This window comes from Antedon mediterranea, chromosome 4 (assembly GCF_964355755.1).
Source record: "Antedon mediterranea chromosome 4, ecAntMedi1.1, whole genome shotgun sequence".
In the NCBI taxonomy this organism is placed as follows: domain Eukaryota; kingdom Metazoa; phylum Echinodermata; class Crinoidea; order Comatulida; family Antedonidae; genus Antedon; species Antedon mediterranea.
In genome coordinates, this window is record NC_092673.1 from 24,281,064 (window position 1) to 24,298,140 (window position 17,077).

The 17,077-nt window shown below is 30.2% G+C and overlaps 1 protein-coding gene across 1 annotated transcript in view; it reads left to right on the forward strand.

Annotated features, from left to right (window-relative positions):
• Positions 1-394: 394 nt before the first annotated feature.
• LOC140046985 (potassium channel subfamily T member 2-like) overlaps positions 395-17,077 on the forward strand; it is a 103,272-nt gene continuing 86,589 nt past the window's right edge. Inside the window, exon 1 of the mRNA XM_072091774.1 lies at positions 395-596. Coding sequence (XP_071947875.1) covers positions 499-596 — 98 coding nt within the window. The 5' untranslated portion in view covers positions 395-498. The remainder of the gene's footprint in view (positions 597-17,077) is intronic.

Here is a 17,077-nt window from a genome sequence, read left to right on the forward strand (position 1 = left end):
TAAACTAATATTGTACGAAAGACTAAACAAATCGCACTAAACAACCTCCAAAGAAAATTTTGGGAATATTACCTGATCGTGGGTATATAATATTAAACGGATGCTGGAAATATTATAATAAAATAACAATAAAAACAAGAAAACAGAGGGCCTACTGAAGACTGAAGAAAGATGAAATACGTAATACAATTTTACTCTTTAGACCGCTGTAGATTTTAAACTAAAGTTATTATATTAGTGTTGAGGAACATATTTATTTTTTTCCTCTGACACTTATCCGTCACAAACACAAGCAGCTAGTGTACATATTTCACGCATCAGTAATTTCTAGTAAGCTGAGTATTCAAGCAAATAACAATTCCCCAGCGTAGACTTGCAGCAACAGTGAGCTGAAACAAGATGTCCATTACGAATTTTAATATCATTCTGCAAGAATTCGAACAATACACGGGAAGATTGCTTTCATTTGGTTTACTTTAAGACTTTATTTACATCAAAATGGCTGAGTCAAGCTTCGGAGGTGTGCCTCCTCTTCCGCCTAGGTATCGTTTTCGGGACCTGGTTTTAGGCGATCATTTCTCCGAGGCTGAAGACAGGTAAGAACCCTGCTTTGGTAGTGTTATATGGTGTGGTGTTAATTCTTATTTCAAACGTGCTTACTGACTCGGAAAAGATTATCACAACACTGATTTATTGCTGTTAAAAGCTGTACCTAATGCATGTCTGTCCCCATGACTTTAATTATATATTTTTTAGATATAAATGGCATTACTGTGTTTTGTCATTCAGGTTATTTCAGGTATTTTTGCCGTTTCTGTATGTCTTCGCGAATGGAGGAAAGAATCGTAGAATGTTCCTCCATATGGCCTAGACCCGATCTGTCACAAAGATCACAAGCCTAAGGTCTTTTACATGTCCATCCACTTCCTATGTTTGTTATGCTTAGTGATGATAAAATAATAATAATACATTTGATTTGAATTAACATTAATAATATGCAATATTTTGTAATATTTTTCTGATGACATGTGATCATCGCTTATTTCAAATTAGTTTGTAAATAATAGTAATTGTCTTTTAAATGGATAAATTTATTTGAATGTTTATATTATTAACTGTTAAATATTGAACAGACTATCAGTGTAACTTTATGATGTCAAAGTAATGTACTGTTTTATATTTTTAGTTTTATATTGCCTAAAGGTGACACTTTAAAGGGAGTCATAACTCCCTCTCAAAAGGTCAAATAGTCTACTTACAGATAACATATGTAGGAAATTATTCATTAATTGCCATATTACTCTACTTAAGATGTCCATTTTTTTTAAAAATCACTAAAAAGTAGAAAAGTCAATAAAGATTAACTATAATTATTTTAATATTTTTACTTTTTTATTTTCTAGGAATACTCATTATTGGTAATACATTTTTTTAAAGATAGATTAGGAGAGAATTTTATTATCATGTATTAAACCATAACAAAGTTTAATGACATATTTATTTTCGTGTCCATTTATCACCCACTTGTTTAAATCAATGCTACAGTATCTGTTCCACATTTTTGTAACTAAATCTTCAATATGGTTGACACAATTTTTCTTTTGTTTCTTTCCTATCGTTTGAACAACTCTTGTGAAACAATCACCCACTCTGAAGCCTATTTTCCAACTAAGCAAATTCATGTGAATCGAACGCACCAGCTTTATACGCATAGATATTCATGTTACCATCTTCCAGATTCCTCTCTACACATTCGTATATAAGCTTTCGATTCATGCAAACAAATTCACCTAGTGGAAAATCAGCTTAATTCTTTTAAAATGAATTAAAAAACTTATCTGCAAAATTCAGGATAGATGTGTTGTTAAATGATTAATTAAAAATGTAAATGAGAGTAAATTACATTACAAAATCACATTTTTATAAAAACAATGAAAAAAAATTGTTAAATTCATCTAAGACTGGTAAAAAGAGTCTGTATTATGCAAAAAAACACATACTGAATACACTGTATTGTTTAAAAATACGCTGATTCAAGATAAACTTGTAATTACAATGCCTTAGAGAGTAAATGTGTTAGAATGACATTAGTTGCAGTGAATGCTAATGATAATAAAATACTTTCTTTGACTTTAAGCCTTTTTAGTGTTCTACCGAAGCAGGTTGTTCCAGCAGGATTTGCTGGACTAAATTGGCTCCAATCGGTATTAAAAATTAAAAAAAATCTAAGAAAACTAACACTTAATCTAGTAGTGGTCGGTTAGGCCATAGCCATTACAAAATTAGACCAAGACCAATCAAAGGCTATATTTTTTTAATTGGATAAACAAAGTACGATATTATTTAGATTTGTTACATCTTATAGTACTGTATATCATGCTAGAATTAATTTGTATAGAGAACACTGCTGTTGTAATATTCATTTGAATTGTTTGAATTAAAAATACTAATTCACTCATTCTATACTTACAAAAAAAAAATGTTTCCCCTTGCTTAGCTTACCTGGATAAACCGAGAAGAGAGCATGCTTAACGTTATAGTGTCTATTGCATGTTACTTCCACTAATATGTTTAATTAAACAAACTCTAACATTGAGGCAAGCCATCAGTTACACACTATGTATTTTCTGTTGTTTCAAATTCTATATTGTATTTTATTTGTGTTATGGGAAACAACAGATTCATTATTCATAAGGTAGTAATTGTTATCCTTGAGTTTAACTGGAAAACAGCTAAGTTTTACACCTTTTACCAATCCAGCAGTAAGGCGGCTTCCAGATCAGCACGCCAGGAGACGATCACCTCTTTTTCCAATAGTGTACCAAGTTCTTTAACTTGCACGTTATGTATATAGAACCAATGAGAAGAAAGGATCCCGCCTAAGGATTTAATCAGTATGATACAGATGAGCTTGAACCCATTGCAATTATAGTCTGATTATATCCTATATTCCTGGTCTATGCAGCACCCAACACAGTATTCCTAGATGGTCGTTGATTAAATTCGGTGATCTGACTGGTGTTTCAATGCAGTATAGCCGTATATGAAAATATCATCAATATGATAATCCTAGGCAAATTACTGAAAAATATGATAATGCTGTCCGTATTAGTCTCTGGATCTTTATTGGCGATACTAATAAAATAAGCTTAATAAAAACGATAGTAGTAAAGTATGAAGATTTTGAAAAACATGCATTCACCTGGGCTAATGAGAGAACTTGGAAAGGATATAATGTGATAAAAAGAGAGAAAAACTAAAAAGTTTCTACTGTTTCGATGGGATTAAAAAAAGTCAATTCAAGCCCTCAAATAAATGTATTTTGGTAGACATGAGTTTTACACTTGCTAAAGATCTTTCATGAAATATTCCTTTAGAAGAGCACCAGGCTACCTTTAGTTTTACAAAACAATTTAAATATCATTTAAATGAGGAGAAATATTAAAAATTAAAAAAAATAAAAATTAAAAATATTAAAATGTCATGTCCATTATTTTGCTGTTCCATCTACGATGCATACACTTTTTAAAATAGTGTTTTTTGTGCAATGCTGTACATCTTTTTATACTTTTATAATTAACATTAACATACTGTATGTGTTCATTACCCATGTTTATTATCACAAACTTGTGGAAGAACACTTATTTCATGGTAACGAGTTTTATATTTTGTACTTTTGTATTTTATAATTTCGTGAATAAATAAAGATTTTGATTGATTCATTCTTTTCTATTTCTAAAATATGGCTATGTTAATTAAAGTTATATTCTCAAAAATATCCTGTCCTTAAAAAAAAAATACTTTGAAATGGCCCTATTAAAACTACTGTATTTGCAGTAATATAATTTGATTTGATACAGATCATTTAATTGAGTAAATTTTATTTATCATCGCGAGTCTCTTTTAAAAGGTTACCAGTAAACTGCGATGTCATTTTCTATTTCTAAGATATGGCTACTGTATGTTAATGTTATATTCTAAAAAATATCCTGTCCTTAAAAAAAAATACTGTGAAATTACTACTGTATTTACAGTAATATAATTTGATTTGATAGAGATCATTTTATTTAGTCAATTTTATTCATCATCACGAGTCATTTTTAAAAGGTTACGGTGTACTGTGATGCGATAATTGATCTACACAGTATAATTTTCAACTCTGCTGATTGTGATTATCAGCATGTGTCTGTACAGTGTAAATTAATGGTTAGCATTACAATACAAGGTCACATGGTCTTCAATTAATTGTTGATGTTTCATACAGTATTTCTGCAGTGAAAAAATAACCAGTTATTACAGGGCCGTAGCAACCAGTACGGTTGGTAAAGTTTCAACCTGACCACTTTTTCACAGAGGTCTTTCACAACCAAATAGCTTGAACAGAGATTGTTCCTTTTCTTGCGAAACTTCTTCTTGGCAGCAAAAATGGGAAAAATTGTCAATAAACGCTTTTAAGCGTTTATTGACAATTTAAATTAATTTAAAATGGCAGCCTTAAAATTATGATTAATAAAACACATAAAATATGTACATTATTTCTTTAATTTGTTGTACAAATTTTTCATTGGACTTCCACATCACTTTGTCATTCTATTTCTATCACATTTGTCTTGTGATTTCTGTGACTCACAATTCTAGATATTGTCGTCATAAATCTGTCTTGTACGCATAATTGACTACTATTCTACCAATGGGATTAATGTTGATGAATAATTAATTCACAATAGAATTCTGTTAAGAAGAGCCTTAACATTTTTTTAACCTTTCCTAGAAATTAATTTAGCTTTAGAGTAGAAAATGTGTAAAAAGTTTTTTAGGTAAAAACTTTATTATAAACAATACCAATACCTATTTTTTTTTTGTGAACATCTAAAAGGGTCAGTGTTCCTCCTTAGCGAAAGTCTGTTTCAGGTTCAATTATGTTGGAATGGAATACTCCGTGTAGGCTGTATTTGTTGTCTTTTTATGTTAGTCCACTAGTTGACGTTTCGACTTTTGTCTGAAAATACAGACTTGTGATACACTTAGAAATCGATTTGCAGACCGCAAACGTCCGATAAGAATGACGTAGGTTATCATATGAGGGGGCTTATGTAAATATGGATTTTTGAATCAACCAATGATCAAGCGGACATCATTTATTATTATAAAATTAAATGAAATGCCATTTGTGCCAAAATATTGATCTTTTTACTAAGTCAAAACTCTATTTGTAGGCATTTGTGTCTTTGCTTTGAGTTTCAGTTTCAGTGTTAATGTTTTACTATACTTGTTTGTCATTTGAATTGTTAAAAGCCATAGGCATAAAGTTTTTTCTTTATTTACACTTCCTTCTACACATACAATGTTTATTTTATAATGTGTGAAGAACTTTCAATAAACGAAAGGAAACGAATAAATGAAGTGTACCTGAATATTTATTGATGATTATTCTAGTTTTTAAATGTTTTCGGATCATCAACCTCTTTCGCCAAAGTTACATTACCATGATCTGTGATAGATACGTGATAATTGATGTGTGCCTTGTTGATCCGTAGGGAATACTCTTGACTCTCCCGTAATTACCAACACATGTTCACACTTGTATAACCTAATGGTAGCTTATTATCCGGACGGTAAAATGTCACAGTTCTCTTTATTAATTATCATTCGCATGTTCTATTTGTCATAAATAAATATTTAGAAGAATACATGTGACCTTTAATATCATCCATGCGTTCTATTAAACAAATTATTTTGTTTATTAATGCAGAAAAATACAATAAAAAAGTAGTATTTGAATTGTTATTAAACTTAATTCACAACCATTATTGGATAAACTCCTTTCTTTTTCTTTTATTCAATATTTCACACTTGAAAAATAATACAAGTTGTGTGAAACAATGATAACAGGTATCATAGTAATAAACAATAAGGCAATGAAACTACTGTAATTAAGAAAAATATATATAGAGTGTGAAAGGAGGTCAAATAAGTATGATACTTTAAGCTTGACCCCTAAAAAGACTGCAGGACTGTGATTGTAGCAGATTTTCGGTATTGTACTGTGTCTATAATATTAAGGCAATTCTACAAATTCTGATACAGTGACACATATGTACCACATGTGACGTCTGTATCATAGTACCAGTCATAAATCATTGAAGCATCAAGAAGTAGTGCTGCCACTGATATTGGTAGTGTTTGCTGGTCAGCATGAAAATCATGTCCAATGATTTGATCAGTAATTTAAAATCACTGATCTCATCAAATTCATGTTTATCGTGGCTCCGCAGATGTTATGCTGTGAGGCGTAACAACTCTGTAACCGCCAATCTACTGTATGGTCTATTTAGTTCAAACAAAAACCTGAAAGCCATTCGTCAGAACAAACCGTTTTAAGACTGAAATTTAAATTCATAAATTAAAATGCATCTTTATTTGTTTTTGTCACATCATTACATTTGTATCTGCTGTTGTTTTTGGTTTTAGAAATAAATACCTAAAAATTACTTTATTAAATATCAGTTTTAATTTTCCAGAATCCAAAATCAAATAAAAATTTTAGATTGACATAAAAATATTTATAATGCATCCGTGTATGTCATCAAATTATATGGAAACAAGGACTTCAATCTTGGCCATGTCACTGTCAATGAATATCAATGCAATCACTTTTACATTGTTATCGTTGCCATGGTGACAAGGGAATCAAATGATGTACCTCTGCAGTGTATATCATCTTTCATAATTATGCAGTAGAAAGTGAAAATCCTATTTTTAATTTATCTTAAATTTTTATGACGATTTTGGTTATTAAACATTTTAATGATGGGTAATAAATAAATGTTTAGCAATAGAAGTTGTTAACCGGTAGATGTAATCGCTTCGTAGTTTAGTAAAGGACTCAGGGATGGTTACGGGCTTGAAACTAGCTTTTCTGTAGTAATTAATTAAATTTAGTAATTGAAATATCTCCAACACTGAAAACAATTAAGAAACATTTATAAAAATCGATCAAAATATAACAAAAAAGAACAGACAGATTTATAATAAAGACATGTAAGGACAAGAAATCAAGTTATCTAAATCTATAAATAAAAACAAATGTGAATAAAATTATAAATCTCTCAATGAATGAATATCATTTATTTATTTGTTCTTTATACTGGGTGACCTTTCTAGAAAAATTCTCCCAGAGGGCCCAGTACACAAAACACAGAAACAGTATAATCTTGGGACTGTTGCAGGGTTGCGATATTATGCACATGTACAATTTGCATAATAGAAAAATCGTATCCTCCGTCAATGCGCACAAAACATGCACATTTGCTTTCAAACGCATAAATGTTATTGCATGGAAAGACCTAGTAGCTCAGCTACAGTGATTAAGTTCACTTAGGTTGATCATGGCCTCCCCAATTTAATTTTTTTTTGTTATGTATATACTGAAATAGACCGAATAAATAATGAAATGAAATATAATATTACTAGTGTCTCAATTCCCTGACATGTTGATTATTGTTGATAATATGTCAAATATAATTTAAAAATATGACATTGGTTCCTACAGACTGCAGCTCAGAATTTAATATCATATTGTATGGTACGGGTACAGTAGATTTGACCATATTCGACTCCTTTTGTTAAGTTGTCACTTATGTTTCATTATTAATTATTTTTCTGTAATCTATATTTTATTTTTAATATTTGTACTTTTTTTGTGACTGTCAATCAATATTTCTAATTTTAGAATAAAGATAGTTCTAATGTTGCTATTCTGCTTTATGCGCAGTCATGCACTCCTCAGCAAAATGAAATTGATCACTGATTGTAATCTAGTAATGTAGGTATACACAATATAATCTTTCAAATAGCAAACTCATACAAAAAAAATAATTTAGGAAAACATTAGTCATAGTCATAGTCATAGTCATATATACTTTATTGTCCATTTAAAAAACAGAAATGTGATTTGAAAACTGGCAAAATAATAAAAACACACACAAAAAGTTAAGAGGCTAAAAATTGTTAAAATTAGATAAAAATTATTATTATTTAATTATATTATATGATTTATTATTATATTGCACTAACGATGATTTAAAGTTTATATAAAAGAATTAAAAAAACTTGCGTGAGCTATAAAAATAAACAAAAGCGGTTACATTTTATCTTTGTACACTGGAGTTATATAAGTGTATACATGTAGCATTAGGTACAAACGAGCACCTAAACCGTTTTGTTTTGGTATTAAGTGCACGTAGTCTTATGCCAGAATTCATGAGAGCAAATTGTTTGTGAAGAGGATGTGTTTCATCATCAATGATACTTTTTACTTTTTTTAACACATTTTCTTTATACAAGGATTCAACATCAGGTAAGTGCTCTCCTACTAGTCTAATTGCTCTATTTCCTATTCGATTAAGTTTAATTTTACAAATTAGTAGTGGCTTATGCATTTTTTTTTTAGAACAGGACTGAGGTCTTGATTAAATACATTATTTGATTAAATTTATTCATAATCGTATTAATTTAGTAAATTCTCCACGATGTAATTAATTTCATCTACTACGATGTTTAATTCATTTTTAAAAATTAATACAGATTATTGTTCTTGTTTATACATATTAATATAAATATTCATGCAAAGTTATGTTATAATTTCTCAATATCTAATTTAATCAATGTGAACATTAATGCACCATAGTTTTTATACGATTTATTAAACTGTTGCTTGATATTTATTATTTATGTTGATCCATGTTTACAATTATTCTGTTTATATCACCATTATTAATGATTGTGTGAGTTAATTGAAAGAGCTTGTTTATTAATCGTTCTGTCTTAAAGAACACAAGTTGTGGAATATATTGAAGTTAAAAGAAACTATGTGCATCGATAAAATTGTCTGTCAATTGCGGTAGACAACACTAGTCATGATCATTCATACCTGCAAGTTGCTTAGCTAAAGAGAAGAGGCGACAGAGTCCTGAGAATTGCAGAGGTTCAACTAGTGGTCTTAGAATTGCCTAGACTCAACTGGTAGTCTGAGAATTGCAGAGGCTCAACTTGTAGTCTTAGAATTGCCTAGACTCAACTGGTAGTCTGAGAATTGCAGAGGCTCAACTTGTAGTCTTAGAATTGCCAAGACTTAACTGGTGGTCTGAGAATTGCAGAGGCTCAACTTGTAGTCTTAGAATTGCCTAGACTCAACTGGTGGTCTTAGAATTGCCGAGATTCAACTGGTGGTCTGAGAATTGCCAAGACTCAACTGGTGGTCTGTGAATTGCCGAGAATCAAATGGTGGTCTGAGAATTGCCGAGAATCAACTGGTCTGAGAATTTCCAAGACTCAAATAGTGGTCTGAGAATTGCCGAGACTCAAATAGTGGTCTGAGAATTTCCGAGAGTCAACTGGTTGTCTGAGAATTGCCGAAACTCAACTGGTGGTATGAGAATTGCCGAAGCTCAATTGGTGGTCTGAGAATTGCTAAGGCTCAACTGGTGCTATAAACCACAGTTCAAACCCTGTCTAGTCTAACTCTATATCCTCATACTTTGATTTGGTTGCTGGGAACTGTCACTCTCAATTTCCCCCCTTTTTACAGTACTTGTTGTCGTAGTTTGTCCAGACTTTTTTCTTTTGCGTTATATTAATTGATAACTGGAAACCTTGAATCGCATTGCATGGGTAACCATGACCGGTAGGACCAGTTCAATGTTGTAGATTGTAGAGCTATTACATTCCTTTCAGCTTTGAATTGTGTTGGGCGTATTAAGCACTATGTCGAACCACAACTAGTTTTGATCATTGGTTTTAGCTTCATTCCATTCAGTGGTTCACATCAAATATTATGTTTTTAAATAACAAATACTTTTTCACAATTGATTGCTGATGCTACAAGGCAGAATGATTTAGATAATTTATAGTGTAATTAGTTAATAATATAAAGTAGATTGTTTCCGGCTGTAAGAATTTAAACACCTGCATTTTCTAAATCGGTTTATGTATACGTAACTTGGTTAAAAGTTTTTATGTTAAATATAAATGTTTAAAAAATTGTATAACTTTATTTACTGTAGTACTATATTAAAATTAGAATATAGATGTTTTGAGTTAAAAAGAGAATATTTTTCATGAGTTAGAATATTTTTCATGAGTTGAAATATTCACTGCCCTTCGACGATGTTGAGTTAGGCTTTTAAGGAATGAAATTATTATAATCCAATTTTTGTAAACCTATTGTTCGAAAATTTACTTTTATTCAATTCATCCGCTGCTTTCATTTTAGCGCAATTTGTGACAAATTAAGAGGTTGGTATTCGAACGTGCACCCATTTTCTACCTTATTTATACATCACGCATTTGTTGCATGCCATACTAATTTTTGTTTGTTCATGTGATCATGCTTTTGTGAGAAAGGTACACTTTTTATACTGTACAAAAAAGGTTTAAAATGTATTGAAAAATTACCATAGAATGTAAGTAAAAACCACTTTGTTTATCTGACTAAATCCAAACATTTTCCCTTTCATTCAGTAAAATTAAATAGATCTAGAGTTTGAGCTACAGTACCATTTAATAGTAATTCTTTAAATTCATAAAAGCATTTTTCTGGAAGTATCTTTTGCCTAATTTAATTAATTTTAAATTAAACCAACGTTAATATTTGATTATAAATATTACCGCGTTGTCATGGCACTGTGAAGATTTATTTGTAGTGCAACGCTTGGGTAGATATTGTAAAATCAAAACGTCCATTATTGATCCACATTCACCAATAGGAAATGCTTCCTGTTGCTTGGCAACTGGTCAATTTGCAATCACCATTTACAGCTAAATATATAAAGTGTCTGAAAAAACACATTAACGATTTACGAGTAATTAAACCTTATCATTTAATTATGACAAACCATTTTTGTTTAATCCCCTTTTCTTGCATTATTATTAGAGTGCAGTACACCACATACGTAGTGAGGACGATTGGGTCTAGTCTACCATATTTAAGCATATCACTACCATATTTGTAGACAGATCTTAATACTGAGACCGCAATTGCTTTTTCAAAACTGACTATTTCACGAGTCTATATTTACGTGTAGATAATATATCAAGAAAAAAATTTACATTTTTTCATGGATATATACTTTTATAATCTGGTAAAATTGAGATGATAAAATTAAAATTTAGTTTTTATATTAATTGATATGGCATGAAATTGCTTTGTGATCTTCAGCGACATATATTTTGTAATATAATACACATTTAGTGGAAATTACTTAACAGTTGCTTAATACGCTAAGCGTATTAGCGATTGTCTACATAGATTTTCCATTAATTAATATTGTGATAGACTCATTGCATTGTTGTATAGTAGGCCTAGCTACTTTTTAATATAACAATGATTCATGAACCTTTATTTTGATGGATTTTCATCTAACTTTATAGTTCAGATTAATTGAGGGCCAGATGTTGACAATAATAGGATGAAACCATATTTGAACATCCTCTCCATGGTTTTTTATCTGCATTTTTTTTTAGATGACACATCTATCACTTTTTATTAGTGTCTGATGTACTTATACATGCACAGACAGCAATAATGATATCCTCAATAGACGCCCTCATTTTCAAAGTTTAAGTTCACCTCTGATCAACAATATATTAAATTAAAACTGTCTGTTGTACTATTTCGTTTATCGCTTATATTCCAATTGCATATTATTATGCACATGAAAACACTGTATTGTTATGATAAATACCCGTTCTCTTGTTAAAATCCAGTACTGTACATACATTATCCCTACAATATTATTTACTGTACTTTATTTGTATCAAATATTGGTACTGAAAACTACAGTCAGTAGAGTATTTTTAAATATGGATATGTCTACAAATTGTATACCATTTAGGTAAGTTTAAGTTTTAAACATAATTATAATTTATTAAACAGAATAGTGTCAACAGTGTCATAAGTATATAGAACAATAATGTAGTTTGAGGTCATAGGACAAATGAAGAAGATTGGTTTTATGAATGTCAACATTGTAGATCTGATACCTGACCATGTACCAGACTGCTAGAAAATAGTTCCCATTAAAAAAAAAAAACAGAAAGACTGAGAGTTAAAATAAAAGAACTGAAATAATCATACAATTGAAGTAACTTAGTTGTAGACATTCATTGTTTCTATTTTGGCTTGGTCAAAGTGACCATATATCTATAGATTATCCTCATATCGCTCACTTCTATCAATCCATTTAAACTATCATCTCAATCCCCATGTATCATAGCACAGCAGGGAGCAAACTGGCTACCAGCTTCTACAACGGCTATTCAATTAGCTGACTTGATCTATACCACATATTAACATAATTCTAACCATTTATGACACTAAAACTAATCAAAAGATATCATATTGCCCCAAAATCAATATGTCATTGTGGTTTACTGAACCGTTCAACACTGTGTTGGAGTGAATGCTTCTGATTTCTAGTCCAATAATATAATATTATTTATGGAATGCTTATCTAAGATAACAATAGGCAGTTTGTTAACAGAAATTTAGTACATTCATAGTTGTTTGATTGATTGTTTATTTATACTGTTAAATGGATTACATGGTGAATAAACAAATAAGTATAAGGTTTGTGTGTATACCATGTTTTTATTAAATGATGATCTATGCGTTTATTCAAAGCAGAGTTTATATTCCAATAATTATGATATATACTTTCTTCCTTAACCTGATATGTTATAGTACTAAAGCTCTGTCAACACATCAAACTAGTTTGAAAAAAAAAACCTGTGATGTGCCCAAATATGGTAGTGATATGCCAAAATATGGTAGTTTTTTTTGTGCTTTAAGTTCATGTATCAAATAAGAATTTCTGATTTTTGTTGGACAAAATTAATGCTGTGAGAAGAATCTATTATTACTGTATGCAGCACTTTGCTACAAAATAATAAGATATGGTTATTTACAGTTAAAGCTACCTCAGATAATCCATCTGGTAATTATATTTTTACGTCAACAAAAGGGACATTAATGATGGAATTTAGACAGCTGAAACATGAAAGTCGATAAAATATTGTCAGGATGGTACATTAACAAAGTATTGTTATTCATTTTCTTCATATAGTTTATTCGTCATTATCATGTTGCAAAATAAATGTATAAAAGTAATAATTTATTAAATCTATTTATCACAGAAAATGGAAAGAAACATCTCAGCAAGTGAGTGTTGAAGCTGCATAGTACGTCCATAATCATTTTTACTTCTTTTTTTCCCTTCTAAAACAAGGGGCTGATACTAAATGCCCTTTTTATTGCTGGGTTATCATCTAATTTCTTTTAGTTTCCACAAAACATTTCTCCATCCCCATTTCCAAATATTTATTAAAAATAGTAATTATACAGTATATGTATAATAAGTGACAGGTTCAAACCGAGAAAATAATCATATTTTTAATTTTAGAATATGTGAATGTAATGGAATTTTATCATATATAGTTATATATATGTGTTCCGTAAGTACACTGAAAAATTGTTTTTCTTTGACATAGAATATTTTTTTTAAACGAACATTTTGGCACGTTTACCAGGTAAAAACAAAGTATGTTGATTGAAATATGTCTTGGTAAATCTAAAAAGATTATTTCTTCCTAATGATGTTTCTTGTGCTTTGAAATGAATCCAAGATGGATCAAAATCCAACTAATAGTATAACATATAAATCCTCTCGCAATGTGTAGAAATATGAATTGATAGATTGATCTGTTTCTAGGTCTGAAGACATTACAAAAATAAGAACAGGATAAAAAATATAAAAAATAGATATTTTAGATATAGGCCAATGTTTTAAAGATTATCACTTATATCATGGCATTTATTGCTTAGCGATTGGTTGAAACAACATCACATGATTGAGGGAAGATTCTCATAGCTCAGAACGTTAGCACGTCGAACGTTGGAACGTCGGTCAAAAGAGTGAATACTACACTAGTAGTAGTGTTTTACTATCAATGAAAATGCTTAGTTTTTTAAATCTTTGTAAGTAGGCCTTTTTTTTTCTTAAACTTTTATTTTATTTACTCTGGACGCACCTTCATTCAAACAGTGTGCCACTGTTTCAAAAGTGTAGCTTCCAAATAAATTATTATTATTACAAAAATTAAAAACATAAATATGTAGACAACAACATAGTGTTTTAGGAGGTCCTTTAATTATAATTTGGAATTACATTATTTCCTAAATGCCAAAGAATTTTCTATGAAAGACTCGTAAATTACAAACGCACACATGTCGATGAGAGTGTGTGTTGCAACTACGTAACTCAACCAGGATTGAAAACGATTGCAAACATACAACAAAATACGTCAATATATTCTGAAACCATTTCAGGATGTATTTGATTATTCAAATATACAGTTGACAAAAACCTCGCGAATCAAGAAACTCTTTCTTGTATGCAGGAAGAGTAATTATTAGGCTACATAGTGATTTTTATTAAAATAATGAATGTTTATGAGTTAAATGGGAGAATGTTTTGTTGAATGGTGTTCTATTCAATGAGGCAAAACCAAGGTGAAGAGGACAGTCGGGTGTACAAATCGTGAACACATGATACAAAATCAACATAGAGTCCAGCTAGGCCCAGCTGCCCCCTACATTTTTTAATCATAATACAAAAGATAGGATTAAGTTATGTTCAGCACATTTTAGGCCATGCTCCTTTCCCCAAATACTATTTCAAAGTCCTATAAAAGAAGTCATGATTAATGATTTGATTTGAATTTATTAGGAAAATCATCATAAAAAATACATATAAAGTGATAACATAAATTACTGACATTTACAAATAAGTACATTTATAAAAGATATTTCAGGATAGCCCAAAAAGCTACTTAGCTTATTTGCATTAGGATCCTTAATTATTAATTAAACTCGTTATTTTTACCTATCCTTTAGCTATCATTTCAAATAAGCAGTTGTTTCGTGTTTAATTAAGTTATTGCAAAAAAATAAATAAGAAGACTTTGAAATAATTTAATTTGAAAACCCATGAATTGTTATGGACAATTAAATTGCATTCAGAACCTATTAATTCTATGCATAATAAAGGGAACATCTGCACATTCTTATAAACTAATCAGGCATTTTGATACGCTCTATTGTTTTGTAAATTTGAATCAGGCCACACAATCAAGAAGTCTTTAGTTGAACGTCTGTAATAATAGAACAAATGTTTTTTATGCCCATTTAGGTCATAGATCTCATTTAAAACTCTTTTATGAAATCAAAATAGTTGATCATAATTTCCATTCCATTTTGCTAAATGACTTTGTATCAAATAGAATTGTTTATATTGTTCCATTTGTCGGTAAAATGAGATATTCAATGTTTCCATTAAATGGTCAGCATGTTATCAAACGATACATTGTCCTATAAATAAATAACAACAATTTAAATCTTTGATAATTGGATTTGGTTTTAGTTTTAAAAAAACATCTTCAAAAAAATAACCATTGATTGAAAATTAAGTCAGTTAGAACAAATATTCAGCTATTTTGAGATTTTTTAATATCGAAAATATAGAATCGGCTTTATGTGAGTTAGGTGGGGACTTCATTGCCTTATAATGAAAACATTTAGAATATATATAATCATGTATAATCATTAGGAAACACATTATGTAAATTATCTACAGTAGCCCTATGAGATTGCAATTTAGATCAATCATACAGTAGTTAGTAACAACTTTAAACCAAAGTAAATTAATGTCTGCAGTTCCAAATAGATGTAAACTTAATTTTGATTGCAATTTCAGCTTTTTTAACACAATGTCAACCCATTTTCAACATGCCATTTTTGTTTACAATTTGTCTCATGGGAGACCATGTTGATAATATATAAATCTTTTCTAATACAGTAGGTTCAGAAACGAATGGAGGAGAAGTACACCAGGCCAACCCTATTCAGGAGACACTTTTTTGAGTTTCTTGTTAATAAGGATTCTACTGCATATTGTATAGTTTTAAAAGTAGAATCCCTATTTGGTAGCACTATTCTTAGCACATTTTCTGAGAAACCAACATAGTCTTGGCCAACCTCTGTTAAGGGGACAGTTACACTGTTGGGTCCTGAAGAGGACAGTGTTTCTCTTCTCTGTATGCATATACGGTCAAATTCGTAATACCAGACACCTTTGGGCTGGCTAAATATGTCTGGTTTTCTAGAAAGTAAAGATTGCAATATTGTAAAATACGCTGACGATACTGTAATAAAATAATTGGTTTTCTTTGCGATAGTAAGCATAATGTAAATGAATTTGTTAATGAAGTTGGAAGATTTGTTAATTGGTGTGAGGGTATGAACTTAATACTTAATATTACTAAAACCAAAGAGATGATAATAGATTTTCGTAAAACCACAGTTGAACATAATGTAATAACTGTTAAAGAAACCGAGGTGGAAAGAGTAACCCAATACAAATACTTAGGTACTATAATTGACAATAGATTAAAATGGGAGTCGAACTCTCTCATGATTTCCAAGAAGGCATCTCAAAGGCTTGACTTTCTCAGAAAACTCAAGCAAATTAGAGTTGATAACACTATTTTAATTCTATTTTATCAAAGTATTATTCAAAGTATTTTATCTTTTAGCATTGGATGTTTTTATGGTAACTATACTGATAATGATAAGAAAAATATTGAGAGACCACGTAAAATTGCACAACGTATTATTAAAACTGAACGCCTTGTTCATTTATCTATGAAAAGAGTGATTTTAAAAAAAGTAAACAATATTATGAAAGACCCCACTCATCCGTTACATTACTGTTATAACTTAAAAAATCAGGTATTAGGCTACGACCTCCAAGAGCAAATCTTTGTAGAACTAGAAAATCCTTCGTTGTAAATAGCATTCTTTTTTTTTAATTCTAATGTAAGACGATAATGCAATTTTTAAATAGTTTTACATTTTTAACAGTTTTTCACGCTGCTGCTCTAGCCCGCTATGTCCCATTAGGACTACTCAATCAGAAGCTAAAGCAAGCAGCATTTATAGTTCTAAGGACGACAGTTTTGC